The sequence below is a fragment of the Oryctolagus cuniculus genome, chromosome 18 (assembly GCF_964237555.1).
Source record: "Oryctolagus cuniculus chromosome 18, mOryCun1.1, whole genome shotgun sequence".
In the NCBI taxonomy this organism is placed as follows: domain Eukaryota; kingdom Metazoa; phylum Chordata; class Mammalia; order Lagomorpha; family Leporidae; genus Oryctolagus; species Oryctolagus cuniculus.
The window spans coordinates 2,260,307-2,284,132 of NC_091449.1; the positions used below are offsets into that span (position 1 = coordinate 2,260,307).

The 23,826-nt window shown below is 43.5% G+C and overlaps 1 protein-coding gene across 26 annotated transcripts in view; it reads left to right on the top strand.

Moving 5' to 3' along the window:
- The window catches only part of PEG3 (paternally expressed 3), a 60,131-nt gene that overhangs the window by 28,335 nt on the left and 7,970 nt on the right, over nt 1–23,826 (top strand). For 3 of the 26 annotated variants that reach the window (XM_051837183.2, XM_008250220.4, XM_051837186.2), the window contains 7 exons: nt 1,826–1,906; nt 15,017–15,496; nt 16,078–16,167; nt 17,220–17,327; nt 19,082–19,185; nt 22,859–22,961; nt 23,711–23,803. In XM_051837183.2, coding sequence (XP_051693143.1) covers nt 15,103–15,496; nt 16,078–16,167; nt 17,220–17,327; nt 19,082–19,185; nt 22,859–22,961; nt 23,711–23,803 — 892 coding nt within the window. In that variant the 5' untranslated portion in view covers nt 1,826–1,906; nt 15,017–15,102. Of the gene's footprint in view, nt 1–1,825; nt 1,907–11,079; nt 11,138–12,864; nt 12,941–13,208; nt 13,312–14,566; nt 14,638–15,016; nt 15,497–16,077; nt 16,168–17,219; nt 17,328–19,081; nt 19,186–22,858; nt 22,962–23,710; nt 23,804–23,826 lie in introns of all 26 variants that reach the window. The other 23 variants (XM_051837196.2, XM_051837193.2, XM_051837197.2 and 20 more) reach the window with 17 other exon arrangements.

Below are 23,826 nucleotides of genomic sequence, written 5' to 3' on the forward strand. Positions count from 1 at the left end.
GGTACAGCTGACGGCCTGTTGAGTGGCAGGGGATGTAAGAACGATAGCACAGGGCGGGGAAGAGCTCAGCTGTGCAGCTGTGGGATCATGCACCGTTCAGGGGTATCAGGAGAGTTGAGGAAGGGATGGAGACAGGTTGAACAGCACAGCTCAAAAGTCAGAAGTCCCAAGGGCAGGGTTTTTTAGTGAAAAACGTGGGTTTGAGGACCAGTGTTGTGACGCAGCATGGTAAGAGGATGCTGGCACTGCATATCAGAGTTCTGGTTCCGTCCTGGCAGTTGGAGTTCCAGTCAGCTCCCTGCTCATGCCCCTGGGAAAGCAGAAGGTGGCCCACATGGGAGACCTGGATGGCTCCTGGCTTCAGCCTAGGCCGGTCTTTAATGTTGCAGCCGTTTGGAAGAATGAACTAGTGGATAGGTCTCTCTGCCTCTCCCTCTCTCTCTAGAGTCACTCTGCCTTTGAAATAAGTGAGTAAATAAATAAATAAATAAATACATCTTTTTAAAAAAGGATTTGGGGTTTGGATAATTCGAAGTTCTGAGGGAAGAAGCAATTTTACTCAAAACCTTATTACAGCTTATAGATAGCTTTAGAGTGACCCTGAGTGGTACTCATGGAAATTTGGTAGGAGGCTGTGGGCAACAGAGGTGTTTCTGTCTCCAGCCAGCCAGCCAGCTGCCCCACTGCAGGGGCTGGGTAAGGTGGCTGTCATCCAGGATAGGGGGTGGGTAGAACAAGCCACCAGGACAGGGAGGAGGTGGAGGCCTAGCACAGGCAGAGCCTCTAGCGGGCTGCAGAGTTTCCGAAGTGAAGTGCACTTGAATGGGAGTGTCTGCTGGACCTAGATCCAAGAGAGTTTTAAGTTCCTGCTTTTTTATTTTGTTTTGTTGTTTTTTGACATAGAGAAAGTGATGTATAGGGATCCCGCTTCCCATCTAGTTCTAGTTAAAGTTTATGTTTGCCAATGACTACAGCTTTTTAAACCAGTAAAGATCTAAATGTCTAATAGTTTTTGATAAGTAAACTAGTAAACCTTACCAAAAATACCCTCACCTGACTTGTAGAACATAAAGCAGGACTGTAATCATAAAGTTGCTTCCCCCAGGGGCCAATTGATGGGCTGCATTTCGTAAGATACTATGGGTATTGAGCAATGTACTCTTAGTCTGCTGGGAGCATGTTGACATGTCTTCAAATATTATATGCTATTAAGTAATAATGCCATTACCTTATAGTATTGGTGATGATAGTACTGAGTTCCCACTAAAGGCCAGTTCTTTGCTGTTACCTAAATTCACAGCAAAGTTAAATTCCTGGCCCTGCTCCACTGACTATCAGATGACAGAACTGGAGTTTCAACATATCTTTTTAAAACGTAGCTATATTACTACTACACCTGATCTCTGTGGAAAGTGTTAATAGATTCTCTTTTTAAAAGGCATTAGGTAGGTCTTTATAGTTTGTTGTGAAGATTGGGAGAGGCAGTAAATGGTACTAAGCACCATACATAGCACATACTTAGCACTAAGTAATAGTACCTCCTTAGTTGTTGTCTTCCTCCATTTTCTACCTATAGGTTGTATCCTTGCCTTTCAAAGGGTGGCCAGTGACATAAAGCTAATAAGCAGCAAGTTGGGCTCTTAAAATAATTCCATGATCCGGTGTCTCAGAGAAGTGTCTAAGACACACCGGTGGTTGATTGAATGCCTATGATATAACGTGTTAGAAAGCTGTGATTAGAGCAGAGCTGTTGTAGGGACATTTCCAGTTCTTGGAATTCAGTAGCTATAAAATAAATTTGTCTCATTTTCTTTTCCTTTCACAGTTCTGCCTTGATCTTTCACCCTTAGAGACGACTGGCAAGAGGACAAGGGAATAAGTCTGTTCTCTAGGTGCCTGGATCCAGGTGAGTTGTACTCACTTCCCACTGTACCTCTTTGGACCGACTTTTGTCCTTTCTCTGCCACTTCCCTCTTGTACACATGTTCTACATAGCCATGCTAGGACTATTTTGCCCTCTGAGAATACACAGACTCCATTGGTGGGTTGGGCATGCAACAGAAATTCTCTTCCTTGGCCTCACACCATCCAGTTAAATATTCTACCTCCTTTCCCAGTGTTCAACCACACCTTCAGCCCTGCTCTCTCTCTCATTGGGTGACTATAAAGAAGCATGAAAGATTTGACTCATCTGCCATTATTGGTTGAATGTATACTTTGTGCTGGGTACTGGGAAAATGGCCCCAAATGAGAAAGAAAGTGTTTTCATAGAGCTCATAGTCTACTGGGGAATTAACTAAGTGGGAAACAAAACTGTGAGTCATGCCTCTGAAACAATCTGAGAGGCCACATCAGGCCTCCCTCTCGTAGTTGGGGGTGAAGGACTGAATGAGGGATGTCATGGCAAGAGCAGTCTGAACAGAGGGGAGAGGGATGTTCTTGGGGCGTGCGGAGAGAGGAGCTGAAAAGTCCACAGTGCCTAGAGTAAAAGGAGAATCAAGTGCCATCTGACTGGGGTGAGAAAGGTAAGTTGGAACTTGTTGTGTGCAGTCAATGGTAAGTATTTGGGTTGGTTTTACCCACAGTACGAGGGGAAGACATTGTAGTGTTTCTGTCATTTAGGAGTCAATGGTAATCACTGTAGTTTTATTATTTTTTAGTAAAAACTTTGTTTTAATTTATTTTTAATTCAAGAAGCCAAGACAGATGGAGAGAAGGAGAGGGTCAGAACAGAGATCTCCCATCAGGGCTTGGCTCTGCTGAAGATGGGAACCAGGGACTCAATCCTGGTCTGTCATGTGGGTGACAGGGATGCAACTACCCGAGCCATCATCTGTTGCTTCTCAGGATGGCACATTAGCAGTAAGCTGGAATCCGGAGCAGAGTCAAAACTCAGAATCAGGCACTGCAGTATAGGATGTGGGCATCCCAAGTGGTGTCCCAACTGCTAGGGCAAATGCTCGCTCCCCAGTATGGTTTTAAAAAGGTCCTCTGGTTGAGGATCCATAAGAGGAAGGTGGACAAAGTGGGTATGGGGAGACCACCTTGGGTCTTGTGAGAGATGGTGGCTTGGCTTGGGGTCATGGTACTATGAGAAGTGAAAAGGGTTGGGTAGGCTTGAGAGGTGCTTAGGAGAGAGACTGTACAGTACTTGGTCTCTTTGTTCATGGCCTGGTGACTGATTCAGACCAGAGGCAATAAATCATGTGACCTGAGGAAACAAAATAGACAAAGTTCATTTATTCGTTCTGTCAGCCAGCACTGATATTTGGGCTGATCCGAGTCAGGATCATGCTAGACATGGGCACTTGGGAAGGGAGTGATGTAATCCCTGGCCTCATTCACTATTGAGTAAGAATCCCACTATAAGGAAAGTAAAGAAACATGTCTGTCAAAATAACTGGTTATGCTGGTGATGGAGTACCACCTAGGGAGATGCCCAACTGGGACTCTGGTTATATGCTGGTGTTTCCCTCACCTCAGTAAATGCTCCAGGTATCCATCATGAAGCTCAATCCTTTGGAGACCTTAAAACTTTCCTTTGCCCAAGGACTCACATTAGCAATTACATGCTTAATGAAGTTCAGGAAGTTAAATAAAATCATACTGACATGTGACTTGAAATAGGATGTTCCTGATCCTCCAGTTCTGGAGTGTTAATTCATGATGGAAGATCACAGTAGGAGGGATCCAAATACTTAAAAGTATTGTATGATCAGCAGATTTTCTCCCTGTAGACAAACCTGCATGGGAAATGAAAACATAAGGAGAAGGTTGCCTGGTGAGTGTAGAATCAGAACCAAGAGGTTATGAATGAGATTTAGTAGCTCTAGTCTGCACTATGACCTGGTACAGAGACCCTCAGGGTGACCATGATACCAGAAACTGCTTATATACTGCCACAACCCTCTCCACACTCCACTCAAGTTAGATCTGATCACAGTGGATCTGTTTTCTATGGGTGGTTGCATGAGCAAATGATCCTCCCTTCAAAAAAGTACATCAACCAAAAAAAAGAAACTAAAAAAATTACATCAGCCAATTTTTGATATCAGAATATTTTATCAAATAAATCATACTGGTCTGGAAGACATTTTATCTTTTTAAAGTAGCTTTATTTGCCTTGAACGTTTTTTTTTTTTTTTTTCTGCTCATAAAACTTAGCTCTTAGATTGGGGAGAATTTCTCAAGAATGGACCATGAGGAGATTTTGCTGCACTGTGTGTTAAGAGCTAAATGTACATGGTAGAGGTAATCCTAGGGTGTTGTGGAGATTATCTGTGGAGCCACCCAGTAAGTACACCAGAGGGTGGTGGTCATTGTCTGTGTGGTTGGGGTAAGTGGCTATTTACTTCTTACTCTCATTCCAAAATAAAATTGTTTCCCCTAAAACTCCTGTTGTTTTATGTATGCCTTATTCATGGTTAACTGGGCCAGACTTGGCACCTAAGCCTGGAACAGTGGTTTTAAAACTATCTCCTGCAGTGTCTATCAGAATGCCTCTCTTCTGGGCAGTCACATACCTCAGTAGTCACCCCTGGAAAGACAGTTGTGCCTTTCGTGAGCAACTCAGGCCAACTTTGCACACCTGGGCTGCTTGAGAAGCACTGCCCATGAAGGCATCAGGCTACAGCGCACACTTTCAGACTTTTAGGATTTTGGATAAAGGGACACAGACTGATGAGTACTCAGTATTGAACACTAAAACTAGGAGGTGAGGTTGGCCTGGGGCTGGGGCTGGGGCTGGGGCTGCCTTTTACTCCACGTGTATGCTGAAATGGAGCATGTCAGTCTGCAGAAAGAGAATGGAGCAAACAAGAAGAGAGAAGACACCATATACCATGCTGTCCCCCAGAGAGGAAGAGAGTAGTCTCCTGACTTTAAGGTTCTCAATTCTAGCCCCTTTCAGTGAGGTAGGTAAGACAAGTTAGGGGGCTGAGATTAGGTGCACCGTGATAAACGACCAAAGTAGGTAGGTCGGAGTGGGGCTGAAGGAGTGAGGGTGGAAGGAGTGTGGAAGCCTGAGGTCCCAGTTCCTCTCTTTTTGCACATAGTCCCAGACATGCTCCAGCAGCTGATTCAAGTTCCTGTTCCATGATTTCTCCAATTCAGGTCAAGGGTCTCTCCCCCATTTGTGAAGGACCCTTAATGAGATTCCTCTTTATTACATATTATGTGAGACCAGTGCTTTTATTTTCTACTCATTCTTATGAAATAAAATTACATTTTGTAAACTCTCCAAAGAATGGCATCAACTCTGCTCCAAAGACTACAATGCTGTTGTCTAGTACTGTCCTCTGGTTCTAGATGTTTCAACTCATCAGTGAAACTTACTTTTTATATAAAAAGCTGTTCATGCTTACATGTCTAGTATAGTTAAGAGCACATTCTTTGGAGGCTGAATAGCCATATACCTGTCAGTACCTCTCTCTCCTCTCCTTTCCTCTCTTTGGATTTGGTGGCCTGTCTCTATCCTCTAGGCCAAAATCAGGCTAGTGAGCAACCACCTGCCCACAACCAATACTCATGATAGGATTTCTGCTCTGAAGAGATAGCAGAGGGATGTGTGGGAGCCCATTTTCAAACTGGGAAATAAAGATCGGTTTGCCCTGTAGCCAGAATTCAATTTTGATTTAAGATGTAGGGTAAGGGTAGAGTACAGAGCTCAGTGCCACAAAGTGACCCCTCCCTCCCCAACCCCTCCTCAGGAGTACTCACTGGAAAGTGTGTACACATAGCCACTGGAGCATGTTCTAGGAGCACATAGAGGAGATGAAGGGATCAGAAATTAGAAAAGAGCCATGTCACCCCAGCAGGGGGAGAAGGGGGCTGATGAGCCAGACCAAGCACTGCAGACAGGAAGAAGAAACACCTTAGAAAACCACAGTCGAATTTACTTCCAAGTGTGTGTGTGTGTGTGTGTATAATAATGTTCCTGATTGTGAACTGACAATAGGATTCTGAAAAGAAACAGAAGTATTTTTATTAATGATTTATTTTTATAGATTTTCTTCATCTTACTGGTTTTTTTGTTTTGTTTTGTTTTGTTTTGTTTTGTTTTGACAGAGTGGATAGTGAGAGAGAGAGACACAGAGAAAGGTCTTCCTTTTTGCCATTGGTTCACCCTCCAGTGGCCGGGAGCCAGGTGCTTCTCCTGGTCTCCCATGCAGGTGCAGGGCCCAAGCACTTGGGCCATCTTCCACTGCACTCCCGGGCCATAGCAGAGAGCTGGACTGGAAGAGGAGCAACCGGGACAGAATCCGGCGCCCTGACCAGGACTAGAACCCGGTGTACCAGCGCCGCAGGCAGAGGATTAGCCTGTTGAGCCGCGGCGCTGGCCCATTTTACTAAGTCTTTATACAAGTTTATATGGAAGTTTCTTCTGGCTTAATTTATACATACAGATCAAGTAACTATGTAGTTGTATTTTTTTAAAATAAGTAAAAATATACCTTTCATTTAGCATTTCAAACCCAAGTGTTCCATCTATAGCTTTGCTATCTATACTAGGTTTCATTTTGTGGACTAATCATTTTCTGTACTTACATAGGACATATATGTATAATAAGAACAACATATATAGATTTTAAAAAGGTTTAGTAATAACATGTTTGACCGGTGAGTGTAGCTTACAGTTTCTACATAGAATATTTTGCAGTGCTTGAATACAATATTCTTTTATGTTTGTTATCTGAAAATTAAAAAAATTCTTGAAAACATGACTTACTAGTTGTATAAGCTTGAGGGCCAGCAGTGTGGCATAGTGGGCTAAGCCTCCACCTACTGCACCAGCATCCCAAATAGGTGCCAGTTTGTGTCCAGCTGCTCCTCTTCCGATCCAGTTCTCTGCTTATGACTTGGGAAGGCAGTAGAAGGTGGTCCAAGTGCTTGGGTCCCTGCATCCATGTGGAAGATGGGAAGAAGCTCCTGGTTCTTGGTTTCGGATTGGCTCAGCTTCGACCCTTGCAGCCATTTGGGGGTTGAACCAGCAGATGGAAGACCTTCCTCTGTCTCTGTAACTCTACCTCTCAAATAAAAAAATAGTTATATAACTATGTAAACTAAGGATTTTTTTCTTCATTCTTTGTTTAATGAAAACAGAACAAATGCTGTTTTTTGAGTGCAGTGACTTATTTTAGTATGCTTGTCATTGGCTCTGGTGGCCTTAACATTCCAGAAATATGTAATTGAAATCCAGATCTTTGGAGAGGCTTGACACCAAAACTGGTTTTACTGGCCTTTCCTTATGTCCAAGGCTGACTGCAACCTTGGAAAAGCATGCATGAGTAACTGGTCAGGCACTGAAGTGCTGACTGCCTCTTATAACCTTTTTGTTAAGGTTACTCTTACAGTTAACCCTTTACATGACTTAAAATCCTTGATTTATTATAAACCAAATCCTTATATGTGCATACTTTCATACAAATTGACTTTTGGACTCTTGTTAGGTCCTAATGGTATATTTGTCCTTGCCCCTGAAACTTTGTATTGGAAAGAAGAGTTTGATTTCATCACATTAAAGATAGACAGTTCCCCACCCCAACCCTCATAGACCTTCTTATGCAGATTTGTCTTAATACTCCTGTATATATATTCTTCCAGAAGAACTGGATCACCTGTTTGCCAAAGTTCCACACATTAGGGAAAAGGAGCTTTGCGTCCCCCCCTCCCCCCCCGCCTTGTTTTTCTTAAACAGGACACATGTGTTCATTTACTTATAACTTGGTTTATGTCCTCTACATTTTCAGAATTTCGTTTAAAGTGGAAGATACCTTACTGATTTATGGGAAATTATTTATTTTGCTACTGATGAGAGTTTTTTCTTCTTTGTACTTACTGAAATGCTTTTTCAGATCAGAATAGTGCTCTTTCCATATTTATACCTTCTTTTTCTCTGATTGCAGTAGCTAGGAGTTCCAGGATAGTAGTATTGCTGGTGGTTATGGTCGAGGGCATCCTTGTCTTGTCCTTACCTCTAAGAAAGACCTTTAGTGATGAATTCCGTGTTGACATTGATCTGAGATAAATTTTTATTTATCGTGCTTAGGTCTCCTAGTCTTAATCTTTGCTTGGAATTTGTAAGGAAAGGCTGTCGAAGTTTGCAAATCCTTTTTTTTTTTTTGACAGGTAGAGTGGACAGTGAGAGAGAGACAGACAGAGAGAAAGGTCTTCCTTTGCCGTTGGTTCACCCTCCAATAGCTGCCACCGCCGGCGCCCTGCAGCCGGCGCACCGCGCTGATCGGTTGGCAGGAGCCAGGTACTTATCCTGGTCTCCCATGGGGTGCAGGGCCCAAGTACTTGGGCCATCCTCCACTGCACTCCCTGGCCACAGCAGAGAGCTGGCCTGGAAGAGGGGCAACCGGGACAGAATCTGGCGCCCCGACCGGGACTAGAACATGGTGTGCCGGCGCCGCAAGGCAGAGGATTAGCCTAGTGAGCCGCGGTGCCGGCCTTGCAAATCCTTTTTAAGATGCATCCCTGGGGCAGTGCCATGGCTCACTTGGTTAATCCTCCACCTGCGGCACCAGCATCCCATATGGGCACCGGCTTCTCATGCCAGCTGCCCCTCTTCCAGTCCAGCTCTCTGCTGTGGCCTGGGAAGGCAGTGGAGGATGGCCCAAGTGCTTGGGCTCCTACACTCGCATGGGAGACCAGAAAGAAGCACCTGGCTCCTGGCTTTGGATCAGCGCAGCTCAGGCCGTAGCAGCCATTTGGGGAGTGAACCAATGGAGGGAAGACCTTTCTCTCTCTCTCTGTCTATAACTCTACCTGTCAAATAAAAAAATAAATAGATAAAAAGATGCAGCCCTGCTTATGGGCTTTCCTTGCCCGTTTAATCCATTATTTATAACAGTTTGATGGAATGTCATCCTGTTTTTCTGGAATAGCCTGTCATGGGATATTATCTTGATGTTGCTAGGTTAGATTTAATGTTTTAGCATCTATATACGTGTTGAATACTTTTAATAAAAATACAGTGATGAAAAGGTGGCAGAGTCCTTACCTCCAGGAAACTTGTGATATGGTGTTAAGTATAGGTGCTCTTATGTCCCATTGGGTTCATATACCTTTGAGCTTATCTCAGATTATATGGATACCTTTTTATGGCCTTTTTAGGTCATCCTTGGACAGAATCTCTTTAGCTGTTATAATTCATTTGATGGTATTAAGCAGACCTTTAGATTTTCCTCTCTGCAGCCATCTGCAAATATTTATCTTCTGTTTTCTTCATTGGTAGGCAGGTTGTTGCCGTGGAGAAGCTGGGCTGGAGAAGCAGGGGCCAAGTAGGTAGAGCAGTTATGCTTTTGATTGGCCAGACTGGCTGTCATAGGAAAAGGTCGCCTGGGATCTGGTCTTCCTGAGCAAGCGTGAGGTAAATCTGGGGCCCTACTAGGTACTAACTCAGCATCTGGTTCCACTACTGTTGTCTTTTGGGCTGCAAGTGTAAGACAGGGTGAGTCGGGGTAGAGGTTGGACCGTTTGACCAGGAGGGCAGCTGACCTTGCGGCATGTGGCCCACAGGGGTCAGGTAGTCTTGCAAAAGGTTGTTGGCCAGCACTTCCTGTTCCTTACTTTGATCCTGGGTTGCTCCCACATGATTTTTGCCCTATGATCTATTAGGATTGATTACATAGCAGAAGTGCATTAACAGAATGCACTCTTACTTAACTAGTGCTCCTTCCTTCCCACCACACCATATATAAAATGGAGTCAGCTGCTGCTGTTCAGTGCTCAAGGTTTTACTTTTTATAGGCCACAGATTAGATGTATGTACAAGCTGACTTTAGAGATTTTTTTTTTCTTCCTAGTAGCTACTCACTTACTTTTGACTTTAAATGGAGACTTACTGATCAAAAGGAGTAGACAGTTCAAATGTCTTTAAACAGGCCAAAATGACATCCAGAAATGTGGTTCACACCTACATCAGCCAGCTTCTCCACCCCTTCAACAGCATTGATTTTGTCTTTTAAACATTCAACAGTCCAAAAACTGATAATGCAGAATTTTACATTTATTTGGTTTCTGATGTTAAATACTAGCTTTTATCATCACCGATTTTACGAATTCTGTGTTAGTGTTGGCTTTTTACCTTTTTTTAATGCTAGGAGCTTTTTGTATTTCAAATATGAACTGTCATCTTTACAGTAAAACATTTTTCCTCTCCTCCATTTCTGGTTTTTTGTTTTTTGTTTTTGTTTTTTTTTTGACAGGGAGAGTTAGAGAGACAGAGAGAAAGGTCTTCCTTCCGTTCGTTCACTCCCCAAATGGCTGCTTACGGCCGGCACGCTGTGCCGATCCGAAGCTGGGAACCAGGTGCTTCTTCCTGGTCTCCCATGCGGGTGCAGGGCCCAAGCACTTGGGCTATCCTCCACTGCATTCCTGGGCCACAGCAGAGAGCTGGACTGGAACAGGAGCAACAGGGACAGAATCCGGCACCCCAACCAGGACTAGAACCCAGAGTGCCAGCCCCGCAGGCGGAGGATTAGCCAAGTGAGCCATGGCGCCGGTGGTTATTTTTTTATCATGCAGAAAATTTAGACCCAGCCTTATTTTCTTGTGTCCCACATGGTGGTCTTTCAGTGGTCTCTGTTGTTGGAATTATGCTTGCTCATTTTCCCACGCATCCCTGTTTTCTGCTGATGTAAACAGTGCTTCTGTGAACACAGCTTTGAGCTGTGTCTCTTTGGTCACATGGGCAGAGAGATCCAAGAGTTACATTTTGGAAGTGGAAATGCCTGTGTCGGAGGTGACATTGTACTTATGTACTGATAATTGCTGGGTATAGTTGAGGGGTACATTCAAATTACAACTGCAATTTCCACAAGTATTTATTAGGTCTCAGATGTTTCAAATTTACTTCTTTGTGGTTTTCTAAATTACCTGTCATGTCTTCTGCAAATGGCCAGGTCTGGGTGTTACCATGAAGTGAAACTGGGTGGAATGAGCCAGGGAGGGCTCAGCATCTGTATAAAGGTGTTAGCACTGCCTGCACCCACTCACTAGGGTAGCACAGATTTTGAAAGCCTCTACTGGTACTTTTGTTGACTGTTTTAACTTTGAGTTTATTTTTTTGACTAGGTAATACATGCTCACAGTAAAAAAGTAAACACAAAAGGAGAATATACAGTGAAAAGAAGTAAGTTGCCCTTCCTCCCGTGGCCCCCAGTTTTCTTCCCCGGAGGCAATCACTACCAGTCACCATTAATAATCCCTTCTATCCTTCTAGAGATCATCTGGGTAAATACATTTGTTTTGATAGTGTTTTTAGAATGATATGCACATTGTTATCTGCATTTTTTCTGCATTTTATCCTTAACTATCTCATTTATCCTCTCATACTCATTCATTTAGAGTTGCACCATTCTTTTGAAATATTTTATGATCATATGAACAGACTATCTTGTCCATTAACAACACTTCAGTGACTATATTCTTACATGTATATCACTACATGTTTCTGGGATAAATTGATGAAGTAAAATAAATTGATGAAGTAAAATTTATAGGACAGTTTTATGTGCAGTTTTCATTTTGATGAAAGCAGGGTCTGAGTGTGTCTGTTTCTCTACATGCACATAAACATATAGTCCCCCTCGATGATTATACTGTTCCAAGGCCCTCTCACCCAGTTTCTTCCTCTCAAGTGAGTTTTCTCTGCCATCCTAGAAAGGAGTAACTAATCTGATTTTTTATAACCTTATAAATGTTTTATCAAACATTTATTGATGCTCTTGCAGGCCAAGGGCTCTTCTGTTGTCCTGGTCAGAAAAAAATCTTGAACATATTAATGAGGATCATGGGGCCAGCACTGTGGCACAGTAGATTAAACTGCTGCCCACAGGACTGCATTCCATATGGGATTTTTTTTTTTTTTTTTTGAGTTGTTGGCTGCTCCACTTCCAATCCAGCTCCCTGCTAATGTGCCTGGAAAAGCTAATGGCCTGGCCCAGTGGATAGAAGATCTCTCTCTCTCCCTCTCTGTAACTCTGCCTTTTAAATAAATAAATAAATCTTTTAAAAAAATGAAGATCATATTTTTTACTCAAGTCCTGCAGCTTTTCAGATGTTTTTGGCCCAGGAGTTGCCATTTTCTGATGAGCTACTCATTGTGAGATACTTATTCAAGTGTCATAATTAATGAGTAGAAGTTCTCCCATCTCCTTTTTATGTTCTGGATGGGTTTTGTAAATACTTTACACTTGATCTTAGCCAAAAGGCCAAGAAGCGATTGTAAATACTTTGTTCATGGAAGTTTATTTGGAAATTTGCTCTTTAAATCATTTCAGCTTTTTAAGTTTCCTCCCTGTGGTCATATTTTCTGCTGCTGCCTGAGTGAGGTTTGGCTATTTATATTTTCTTAGAAAAACTGTCAATTTTTAATTTTCTGTTACACTTTTTAACCCTACAAGTCTTAATAGTTTTAATCTAGTAATGTTCTATATCTCAAATACATAACTTTTGAGGAGAGAAATTACGAGAATGATAGTTTTAATCTCTTTGTGCCACAGATTTGTTTTTGTTGTAATTGGCTGGGACTCTAGAATAAATAGTAGTATTAAGGCTTATCTGCTTTCACAAGTAAGTATGGTCTGTGACTTGTTAGTGTTAATCTTTGTCTTGGGTTTTTATTTAAAAAATTATTCTGGCTTTATAAAGATCATATGAAAGATTTTTATCCCTCATCTCTGGCTTGGTTTGTATGTCATGCATTGGGATGGTTTTTTCTTAAAGATATATAAGGAAGGCTTTATTCAAGTGCTGTCCAAGTCCCCATACTTTTGGAGAGTTAATTCTCTTCACACTCCCTTTATGTATCTTCCATGTTTCTTAGTCCACGTGTCTCTTTCTTTGAAATGTCTACAGGTACCTGTGTTTTGACTCAGTTCCTGTGGATAGCTGCTTGGTCTGGAGTTCCAGAAAGGATTTTATTCCCAGACAGGTGACTACATACTTAAGGGTGCCACATTACTCCAGAGTGAGGGACATTGTCATCTACAGCACCAGAGTGCTGTCTCTCTGCTCTTGCCTTTGCCCCTTTCCCCCTCTCTCAAACTTAGACCTCATTCCTATCTGGCCCTACTTTCTTATGCCAATTATGCAGACTAGTAACAAAAAGGCTACATAATAGAACTTAAATGGTAGGAAACATGAGTTAAGAGAGCTTCACATGTACTCAACAGTGCTTCCCGTATGTGTTTGTCCATCAGTACCAAGAAGAAGCTGATAGAGAAGTGGACAGGAAGAAGGTGAATTGCCACCCCAGAATATTCATTTGGAAACAGTGGTGTAGAAGTTGACCCAATTTCATAGGTATAACTTTTGGATTATAGCAGTTCTTCACCCCATACCTGCCTTCCTACCCCCAAACTGTCCCACCTCCTACTCCCTCTCCCATCCCATTCTTCATTAAGATTCATTTTTAATTATAAACAGAAGATCAACTCTATATTAAGTAAGATTTCAACAGTTTGAACCCAGACAAAGTATAAAGTACAGTTTGAAGACAAGTTTTACTGTTAGTTCTCATAGTACAACTCATTGACAGAGGTCCTATATGGGGAGCAAGTGTACAGTGACTCCTGTTGTTGATTTAATAATCAACACTCTTATTTATGATGTCAGTGATCACCCAGGACTCTTTCCATGTGCTGCCAGGGCTATGGAAGCCTTTTAAGTCCACAAACTCCAACATTATTTAGACGGGGCTTAATCAAAGTGGAAGTTCTCTCCTCCCTTCAGAGAAATGTACATCCTTCTTTGATGGTCCCTTCTTTCCGCTGGGATCTCACTCACAGAAATCTTTCATGTAGGCCATTTTTTGCCACAGTGCTAAGACCAATTTTAAAATGGGGTTTCATATGTTATTTTCAGTATGCCACATCAGTGACAGTGTTTGTGTTAGGCACTAGGGGACGCAGTGATGGAAAAAGTTAATCTCTATTCACTTTACTAGAATCTATAGTTTACTGTAGGGAGATAGGCAGATAAGCCCAAATGAAGATATAAGAGTACTTGTGATTCATGTCGGTAAACCTAATGAGTGGAATAAGTTTTGAGGAAGAGGTCTGCGGAAGTAGAGTTAGCCTGAGCTCTGCAGACCATGCCTTGGAACTGATACCTCAGAAGTGCCTGCTGAGGAAAGGTTCTGAGCCTGCCTGGAAACTCAGGTTGTCCAAGGAACTCATAAATGCTGCATGGTGTTGCCAACATTCCTTGCTATCCAGTGTGACAGTAGCCACAAGCGACTAGTACCTACTGAGCACTTGAAACGCACTAGAGAGAATGATGAACTGAATTTTTAATTTATTGAATTTTAATCGAAATAGCCCTGTACAACCAGCAGCTGTATCGATATACAATAGTACAGATGTAAAGAAATTAATCTGTAAAGGAGAAATGATTGTTTGCAATCATATTACCCAGAGTTGAATAGTTTTACCATGATGTATGGTCTTCCATCTTTTATATGTTGTATAATGTGTTTCAGAATTGTGTTAAGGGGGAAAAAGTCGCTTAGAAATGGCAGGATTGGCCCCCATTCCCTATGTCCACCTCTCCTCTTTAGGCTGAGAAAAATCTTGACATCTGATTTTAGTAATGGTCTTGAATGGTTCACGTGTGCCTCGTATTGGGCAGGTAAGCATTTTAAGTATCTTGGGTATTTAAGCTTCACAATTCTAAAAAGGATATGAGTGCTGTTACTCTCATTGCACAGGTTACAGAGCCAGCCTCCGGGGCATTAAATAAGGTGGCTGTGGTCTCATAACCAGTAGCAGAGCTATCTCTTCAAGCACAAATGTGTACAAAGCCCTGGGGGTCATACTTGTAACTGCTGTGCTAAAGCCAACTTTTTGTAGTTTGTGTGTGAGTGTGTGTGTGTGTGCGTTTGTGTGTCTATTTACTGGGGGATTTCCACATTCCAGAACATTGTTGATGCCCCTGGTAGGGTAGCCCCACCCCTTGCTGCCTGGTCCTCAACTTCTGGGACATGTGTATATCTCCTTACGATCTACAGGTCCCTGAGTACTGACTGTCACAGGCTGCTGCGTCTTTCCTGTTGACTCATGTTTGATTCCTCCAGTGAAAATTTTACTTACAAAAATGCTGCCTCCAAAGCCCTTGTCTGCTACAAAACCTAAGAAGTTCTGGGCCCCAAATCTGTATGAGCTAGACAGTGACTTGACTAAGGAGCCGGATGCCATCGTAGGAGAAGGCCCAACTGACTCTGAATTCTTTCATCAGAGGTTTCGGAACTTACTCTATGTGGAATTTGTTGGGCCTCGGAAGACACTGATCAAACTCCGAAACCTCTGCCTCGATTGGTTGCAGCCGGATACTCGCACCAAGGAGGAGATCATCGAGCTCTTAGTCCTTGAGCAGTACCTGACCATCATCCCTGAAAAGCTTAAGCCTTGGGTGCAAGCAAAAAAGCCAGAGAACTGTGAGAAACTTGTCACTCTGCTGGAGAATTACAAGGAGATGTACCAGCCAGAAGGTGAGATACTCCAGAGGGTGATGCAGGGGGCACAGGTGGCCAGCTCAGTGGTCTCTGCCTCAGCACTGCTGACAGACGTTCTGGGACAGTCAGTGTCTGACTTCAGGTGGAGAATGGAGGCTGTCCTTCGCGCCATGGGATGTTGAATCTCATCCATGGCCTCCCCAAACTGATTATCACCACCAAATGTGTCATCTTGCCTGGTGAAGTGTCCCCTGGGGTCAAACCCTGGCTAAGAACTACTGCCTACATCCGCAGAGGGGCAAAGACCTTTCTGTGGAAGGGCTTCTGTTAGGAAGAGAACCCTCCCCTTAACTTGCCTGTGTTAAACTGCCCCCAAGAAATGGGCTATAGGCCTTTGTTGTCTGGAGGTGAGGTGTGTGTGGCTACAGCCACGGTCTGTGCCCAGTCTTTAAGTGGAAAGAGAGATTGGAAGCTATTAAGTGGGTTTAAACTGAGAAACTACAGGGTCCGATGACTCCAGCTAATGGGCAGTAGGGAGTTCAGGAATTGGAAGAAGCTATTGGTGAGAATATGGGCTAGAGATGTGAAGGTGTTAAGTTGGTGTCTGGTGTCCTCAGACGACAACAACAGTGACATACCCAGTGACGACGACATGAGCCGAAATGGAGGAGAAACCCCACCACCTCGCTCGGAGCACTCTTTCAGCAGTGAGTAACCAGTTGTGCCAGTCATGTCACCAGTGGGTGTGGGGAGGCGTTTTCAGGTGCTGTGTTATATGGAGGCACATGGACTCTGAGGCCTCGGTGACCCAGATCAGGTCATGTCAGTCAGAGGTCTAAGGGGAGGGTAAGTAAATTAAGACATTTTTGTATAAAAACAAACACCAATAGGTGGAGTGAAATGCAGGATGATTTCTTTTTAATTTTAAAGATTTATTTATTTGAAAGGTGTAGTGATGGAGAGGTCTTCCATCTGCTGCTTTACTACACAAAATGCCTACAACAGCTGAGTCTAGGCTACGCTGATGGCAGGAGCCCAGAACTCTATCCAGGTGTCCTATGTAGGTGACAGGGACCCAAGTACTCGGGCCACCATCCACTTGCCTTTCCAGGTGCGTTAGCAGAATGCTGAATCAGAAGTGGAGTAGCTGAGACTTAAACGAGCTTTCTGACATGAGATGCTATGTTCAAAGCAGAGGCTTAACCCATTGTGTCACAACACCTGCCCTTGCAGGACTTTCTGTAATGATAAAGTTATACCTTGGGATTTGCAGCAGGCTGCTTTGGAGCTATGCCCTCAGCCTCCCCAGCAGGGTTCCTTAAAGTTACTTCCATGAACTTTTTAAGGGAACATTGCTTTTGAGGAAGGTATACGTCTTGTGTTCTTAGATTTTCTTTGTAGTAGAATAACATTCATTATAAGGTGGGTTTGTGTGAGCTGGATAGTAGAGGGTCTGCAGTCTATTCCTGAATTTAGACTCAATCACTTAGGAAGTAACAAAGCAGCAGAGGTTCTGAAAGGGAGCTCGCATTTGAAGTTCCCAAACCAATCCCCACTTGAGTGAAGCCTCCAGAAACTGTTGCTGATATAGGGTAGGGAAGAGGCTTGACCTAGCCCTAGAGTCTGGAACCTTTGAGTTTGGATCCATCTTGCGGAAGAAGTAAGGATAGTATCCCTTTCTCAGTAGAAATGTGCACAGAGAGGGATAACAGACACATCTACATACAATGTCAACTACTCAAATGTCTGACCTGCTCAGGTGATCGGGATCAGGACCATGACTGGGATCAGGACTGGAACAGGAGGGGCAGAAGCAGAAATGTAGAACCTCGAGACTGCTGGTCATACCCCAGGAATCCTAGAAGCAGTAAGTCACCTGTGTCATGTTCTCAGTTTGGAGGGGAACACGGTGGGGCCCTTCCAAGTCTCTGCCCCTCAATTTGGATTCTATGCCAGTGTGCTCAAAACTTGGTCTAAGACTTCCATACTGTAGTCTCATCTATGCAGGTTTTTTTTCCCATATATACCTTTTTTCACCTATATTACTCTACCATTATTTTTCTTAAGCTGACACTTTTTTGAGAGGCAGAGAGAGTTAGTTCTTATCTGTTCTACACTTCAAATACCCATAGTAGCCAAGGGGTGAGCCAAGCCTAAGCCAGGAGCTAGGAACCCAATCTGGGTCTCCAACATGGTTGCAGGTACCCAACTACTTGAGCCATCTCTTGGTGCCTTTCAGGTTGTACATTAGTAGGAAGCTAGAATCAGGAGCCAGAGTGAGGACTTGGACCCAGGCACTCTGATATGGGATGGGACATCATCCTAAGTGGCATCATAACCTCCAGGTCAAATGTTCATCCCACATTTTTTCTTCTCTTTACTAGAAGTTTCTGTATAAGAGTGCTACTACAAAAATTAAAGACTAGTATAAATCACCATAGGTAGAAGGTGTAATGAAATTGTTATATTAACTTATGAGTCTATAATAGCTTCATATCAAAACGTTATATATACCTAATGAGAACCTCTTAGGACATTCTCAGATTACCCTTCTTACCATACTAGTTTTCAGAATAAAATACTGTTAGATTTTTGAGTATTCTGTTCTTGAATGTATTTTTGCTTAAATAAAAGTTTTAGTACTTTATTTTTATTTATTTTTTGACAGAGTTAGACACTGAGAGAGAGACAGAGAGAAAGGTCTTCCTTCCATTTGTTCACTCCCCAAATGGCCGCCACGGCCGACGCTGCACCGATCCGAAGTCAGGAGCCAGGTGCTTACTCCTGGTCTCCCATGGGGTGCAGAGGCCCAAGCACTTGGGCCATCCTCCACTGCACTCCTGGGCCACAGCAGAGAGCTGGACTGGAAGAGGTGCAACCGGGACAGAACTACCGCCCCAACAGGGACTAGTACCCGGCACTCCAACTGGGACTAGAACCCGGGGTGCTGGCGCCGCAGGCAGAGGATTAGCCTAGTGAGCCATAGCGCCGGCCAAAGTTTTAGTACTTTTAAAAAAGTTTAAAAAGCAATGAAAAATAAACACATCATAACAATGTGAACTAAGTTGGAGCACTCTTCACCTCTGTGTGCAAGTGTTAGGAAAGTGGTGCATCTGAGTGCCTGGCTTGAGGCTTTCTTATTTGTGTGAAGAGAGCTGGGAAAGAACCAGCAGTCGTCATGTCAGTGTGTTGTTGATAATGTATACTCTCAAAATCATCTCTTGTTCTTTCTAGGCGTGGAGGATGCTGCAGTAGGTAGTGGGCCCTCTAAAATTGTGGTTTAGCAGTAATTCATGATGCTGTAAGTGCTGTACAGAGCAGTAAACCCTGCATGGTGAAGCTTCTGATCCCCTGTCCACGCCACAGTTGAGGAGACTGAGGATCAGTAACTGAAATATAGGGTTAGTGGGCACTATGCCGAGACCCACCCTTATGTCAGGGCAGCCTGCGAGAGTACAAACAGAAGAATGAGGGGAGACCCTGGCTCTGCCCTGGCTCTAGAATGTTCTGGGGCTGCTGGGTGATGCACACGCATGCATACACACTGGGTTCAGGGAAAATGTGGGAACCGCCAGGTTGGGCTAGGCCTTGCTTTCTCTCATTGCCCTTTTCTCTGCCTAGGGCTGCTTCAGCGAGATCTTTCCCTTCCTGTGATGGCAAAAACAAGTTTTGAAATGGAGAGAGAAGATGACAGGGACTCAATGGATTATGAGCCCCCATCCCAGGTATGCTCTGGTTTCCTCTCTTTCTGGAGATGCCATCCTCATTTCATGGCAAAGATGCCTTTCTTCCCCAGGTGATGTGTTCATCTGTCCCCTAAAGTCCCACGCAAGGCAAAGGGTCCCTGTTTGCTCCCTGTAAGGAGAATAGGGCCCATCCCTGTCCTTAACAAGTGTTAAGCAGCCGAGGTTGCTGCTGCCTGTTTTCTGATTGATTCATTCATGTAAAAGTCAGGCAGTCTTACCCCCTCGGTATAGGTATCACTAGGTAGATTTATTTATTTATTTGAAAGGCAGAGTTGGTTATTGCCTAGGAAAAGGGTAGCAGAGTGATTCTGGAGATCTTTCTGGTCCTCAGGAGAAAGCCAAGAAAGATACAGGGCTGCAAACAGACTTGCCAGGGAGCGCAAAGGCTCTGGAGCTGACAAGAGCTAGGCTTGAAGCCTGACCCTGCCACTTGCTATGTGTGTGGCCTTGGACCAATCACTTGACTAAGCTGAATCCTCAATTTCCTCATCTGTAAAATGGATGTAGTGATTGCCTCCCAGGACTACTGTGAGGAGTCAGTGAAATTCACACACACATAAACAGTGCTACTGTGCTGCCTGACACATGGGAGGCACGTTGTGAGTCTTACTGGTTATGGCAGCCATTAAGAGGCAGTGTAGGAGGGGGAGCTAGGTGAAGGAAACCAGGCTGTGAGATTTGAGCTGGTCCTTAAAGAAGGAGGAGAGGAGTCTTTGACACAGCAAAGTCTGCAGGAAGATCCTGGTGCCAAGGGGACTCAGCAATAAGAGAGGAGCCGGTTAAGCATCTGTCCCCTACTTCAGACATTTGGCCTGGACATGAGTACAGCAGTGACCACGGTAGATTGGGTCTTGGCCCTGAGGAGCTTTTGACGGGTGCACAAATAAACATGCGTGTCCTGGGTATAACTGCTGGTTGTTCTGAGTGCTAGAGGAAAAGTAGGGGGTTAACAAGAAAATGTAGCAGGGATTTTGGTTTGGATTGAAAGACAATGCCTTCAGGGCAATAACACTTGATATGCCATGGACGAAGAGTGAACTGGGTTAGCTGTTAGAGTGGAGAGGACCTCAGGCATTAGGGAGAGTCTGGCACAGCCTCTGGAGCAGAACTGGACAAAGGCCAGGCTGGCTGGGCCACCAAGGGAGGAGGTGGGAGATGAAGAGAGGCATGGGCAAGCCTGGTCACTAGTGTCTTGGTAGTTGGACTTTGTCTTGTTTTGCTTTTTAAATGATGTTCTTTGGCAATATATGAAAAATTGGCAACCAAGCAAGTCTCACGTCTGCATAGTCCAAAAGCCTGGAAGTTGCTGATGCCTACTAATTGAGCATAGTAGAAACAGCAGCGGCAGATGACAAAAAGTACATTGTGCGAGTATACAAATCAAATTTTTCTGATCATCCTTTGGCATCACGTGTAAATCTCTTTAAGTGTTCATTTGTGTAGGTCATGCTGTGAAGATTATGTTGTGCAGAGCAACATCTCTTCCAGTCAGACTTGCTTGTAGCTGTTAATTACAAACACCCAGTGAACAACTGTTTTAATGCTACCTGCATGCATAGTTATTTAATTTTAAGTCAGAGCATCCTCTATTCTTTCACAGGGGAAATGTAGTTCAGAATTTTTAAAAAAATTTGTTTATTTCTCTCTGTCTCTCTCACTGTCTATAACTCTACCTTCAAATAAAAAAAGATTTATTTATTTATTTGAAAGGCAGAGTTACAGAGAGGCAGAGGCAGAGAGGGAGAAAGAGAGGGACCTTCCATCCACTGGTTTACTCCCTATATGGCTACAATGGCCAGAGCTGTGTTGATACGAAGCCAGGAGCTTCTTCTGGGTCTCCCAGAAGGACTTGGGCCTTCTACTGCTTTCCCAGGCCATAGCAGAGAGCTAGATCTGAAGAGGAGCAGCCAGGACTCGAACCAGTACCCATGGGATGCCGGCAGTTCAGGTGGCAGCTTTACTCACTATGCCACAGTGCTGGCCCCCCCTCCCAAGTTCTTGATTTCATTTAATGTAAAGTTCTGGGTTCTGAGTTCCTCTGAGAGGAACACAAACAAACTTGTGCATCCACCCACTCTTTGAGTCCTCATAAAAAACAAGTGCCGAGTCCTCAGGAGGCACTGTTACCAGCCTGAATGCAATGCTTCTGCTCCTGTGGATCCTGCCCTCTGGTAAGATGAGACAGGCTCATTGTGAAATGCAGCTTGGCTTCATGAGATGATATTTGTGCCATCACAGTGGCTCCTGAGTTTTTGTAGCTTGTTTATTGACCCAGAAATTAGCTCTAACCTTGAAAGAACTTCATTTCTGAAACTGCTTCATTTTCTTGCCTTTCCTAGTTTCTGCTGTTGTTTTTGCTATTTAATGCCTGGATTTTTGTATTTGCATAAATGAGGCTTCCTTATGAAACCATGATGCCTGTGCCTCTTGTTCGTTCTCAATTAGAGATGCATCTTATTCTGCACATATTGTGGGGTTGTGGTTTTTTGCTACATTTTTTTCATGTTACTATAACATACACCCCTCTTTGCAGCTATAGAACTAGAGTAAATTTAGTATCACAACATCTGTATTTTCTTTATATAATCTTTCTTAAAACTTAAACAGCACATTACATTGCAGAAAATTTTAACCCATGATATTGCAAGAGAGATGCTCCTATTTCTGTTTTCACAGATGAAGAACCTGAGGCTCAGAAAGATTTCTGTTCCCAAGGTTGCACTGCCCTTAAATAGTGTGATCCTCCTTTGGCCCTAGAATTCTTTCCAGCTCCAAAGCCTGTGGGCTTCCCGTGGCACCATCTCCTTCCTCAAGTCTCTTTCCCAGCCTCAGTGCCATCCTCCCCCGGACCACAACTCACCAAAATCAGGGATAAGTGCAGCCCTGCACCAAGAGCCCTTAGGTTCCTGCAGAGCAGGCTATTCTTAGTAATGTGTGGAATTTTCAATTTCTGTGTTATGGAAATATCTATTAAAAACAGAAAGGGCAGTTATAAAATAAAGGCCCTTGGTGCTTATGGTTATTCTTGGGTTATTTTGAAATTTATACCCTAGAAGGACCTACAGTTTACTCATTCTATGCAGTAGAGGATTGTGGAGGGAAGTTTAAAACACATATCTGTCCATACGTCTGTTTAATTGCATCTTCTTTCTGTTCCCTAAGTATCCCTTACGTGTTTGAGATTTAATGATTTAAGTTTTCCTACCAATCTCCTTCTGTAGGTGCCGTAATCTCACCTTCTGCCTAGGGCCCCCATCTGAGGTCCTCTGAAAAAACCTTTGCTCACTGTTCAGGCCTATCCTGAGCTGTCCCTCTATGAAACCCATTTAGCACTTATTATCTGTACCCCAATTTACTGTTTATTGTTCTCTAATTGTTTCACGAGTCTTTTCTCTCCAACCAAATTATAAGCTGCATGAGGGCAAGGAATATGTGTCATGCGTCTTTGGGATCTGCCTCAGAGTGTAGCGCCAAGGTAGGTACGATGTAGGCCCCTAGTAACACTTGACTTGGATCACTCAGAACCCCAAATCCTGTGAGCACTTCCTATATAACTTTATATATGTAGCTCCCATGTCGCCAACATTTTTCTTTTCCCTTTGGACAATCATGAGCATAGACTCCACTTAGAGGTATGTGTTTGCTATTTTAGGATGTTGAGTCATACCAGAATGTCATGGACCTTAACGAGGACAGGAAACCTCAGAATCCAATCCAGGATAACATGGAGAACTACCGAAAGCTGCTGTCTCTGGGTAACTAGCTGATTCTAACATTTACTTCCTGCCCAGTCACTGGAGCATTTTGTCACCTTGTTCTTTTCAAGCTTCAGGATGTTAAGAATCCATGTTAATGTATTTAGACTTGAAATATAGTTAGAAGCCTTTGAAAATTTTCAACAAGGAAGTCAATGATGAGGTGAATTTTGAAGAAATTTCTCTGACTTTGGGTGAGGAATATATTGTATAGGGTTTGAGCAAACAGGGTGATGACTCTTGCCACAAGAGTTGATACTTTTTCTAGAGTTGTGACAGTGAAGAATTTTAAACACACAATTAAAATGAGCTCCTGAGCTCCTGTGTGTACTCCCCAGAAAGACATCTAGCCCAAATTGGCAGTAGATAGTTGGCTATGCAGGTCTAAGGCTGCAAAGCCTCGAGGAGCTCCATTTTTAAGACAGCAGGTAGAAAAAGAATAGTCAAGAGGTAGGAGGAAAACCATGGAGGCCAGTGAAAAAGTATATTAAGACTTAAGAAGTACTAATGAGAAGGAAAATTAAATGAAGATGCATTGAATTCAGGATTACTTCTGGTCTGTGTACCAATTTCTAGGTAGAATCAGGAGAATTAGTTAAAATGCAGAATACCAGGTTAAGGAATGGATCTTATGAAAGGCATCCAAACGTTGGACATGGGCTAGTGGCTCAAAGAAAGACAGAGATCAGTTTATGGTGATGAGTCTTGGTCCCTAACTTGAGCCATCATATTGTTTTGTGTGTGACCAGGAGTGCAGCTTGCTGAAGATGATGGCCACTCCCACATGACGCAAGGCCACTCCTCAAGGTCCAAGAGAAGTGCCTACCCAAGCACCAGTCGAGGTAAGCACTACACATCCTACACA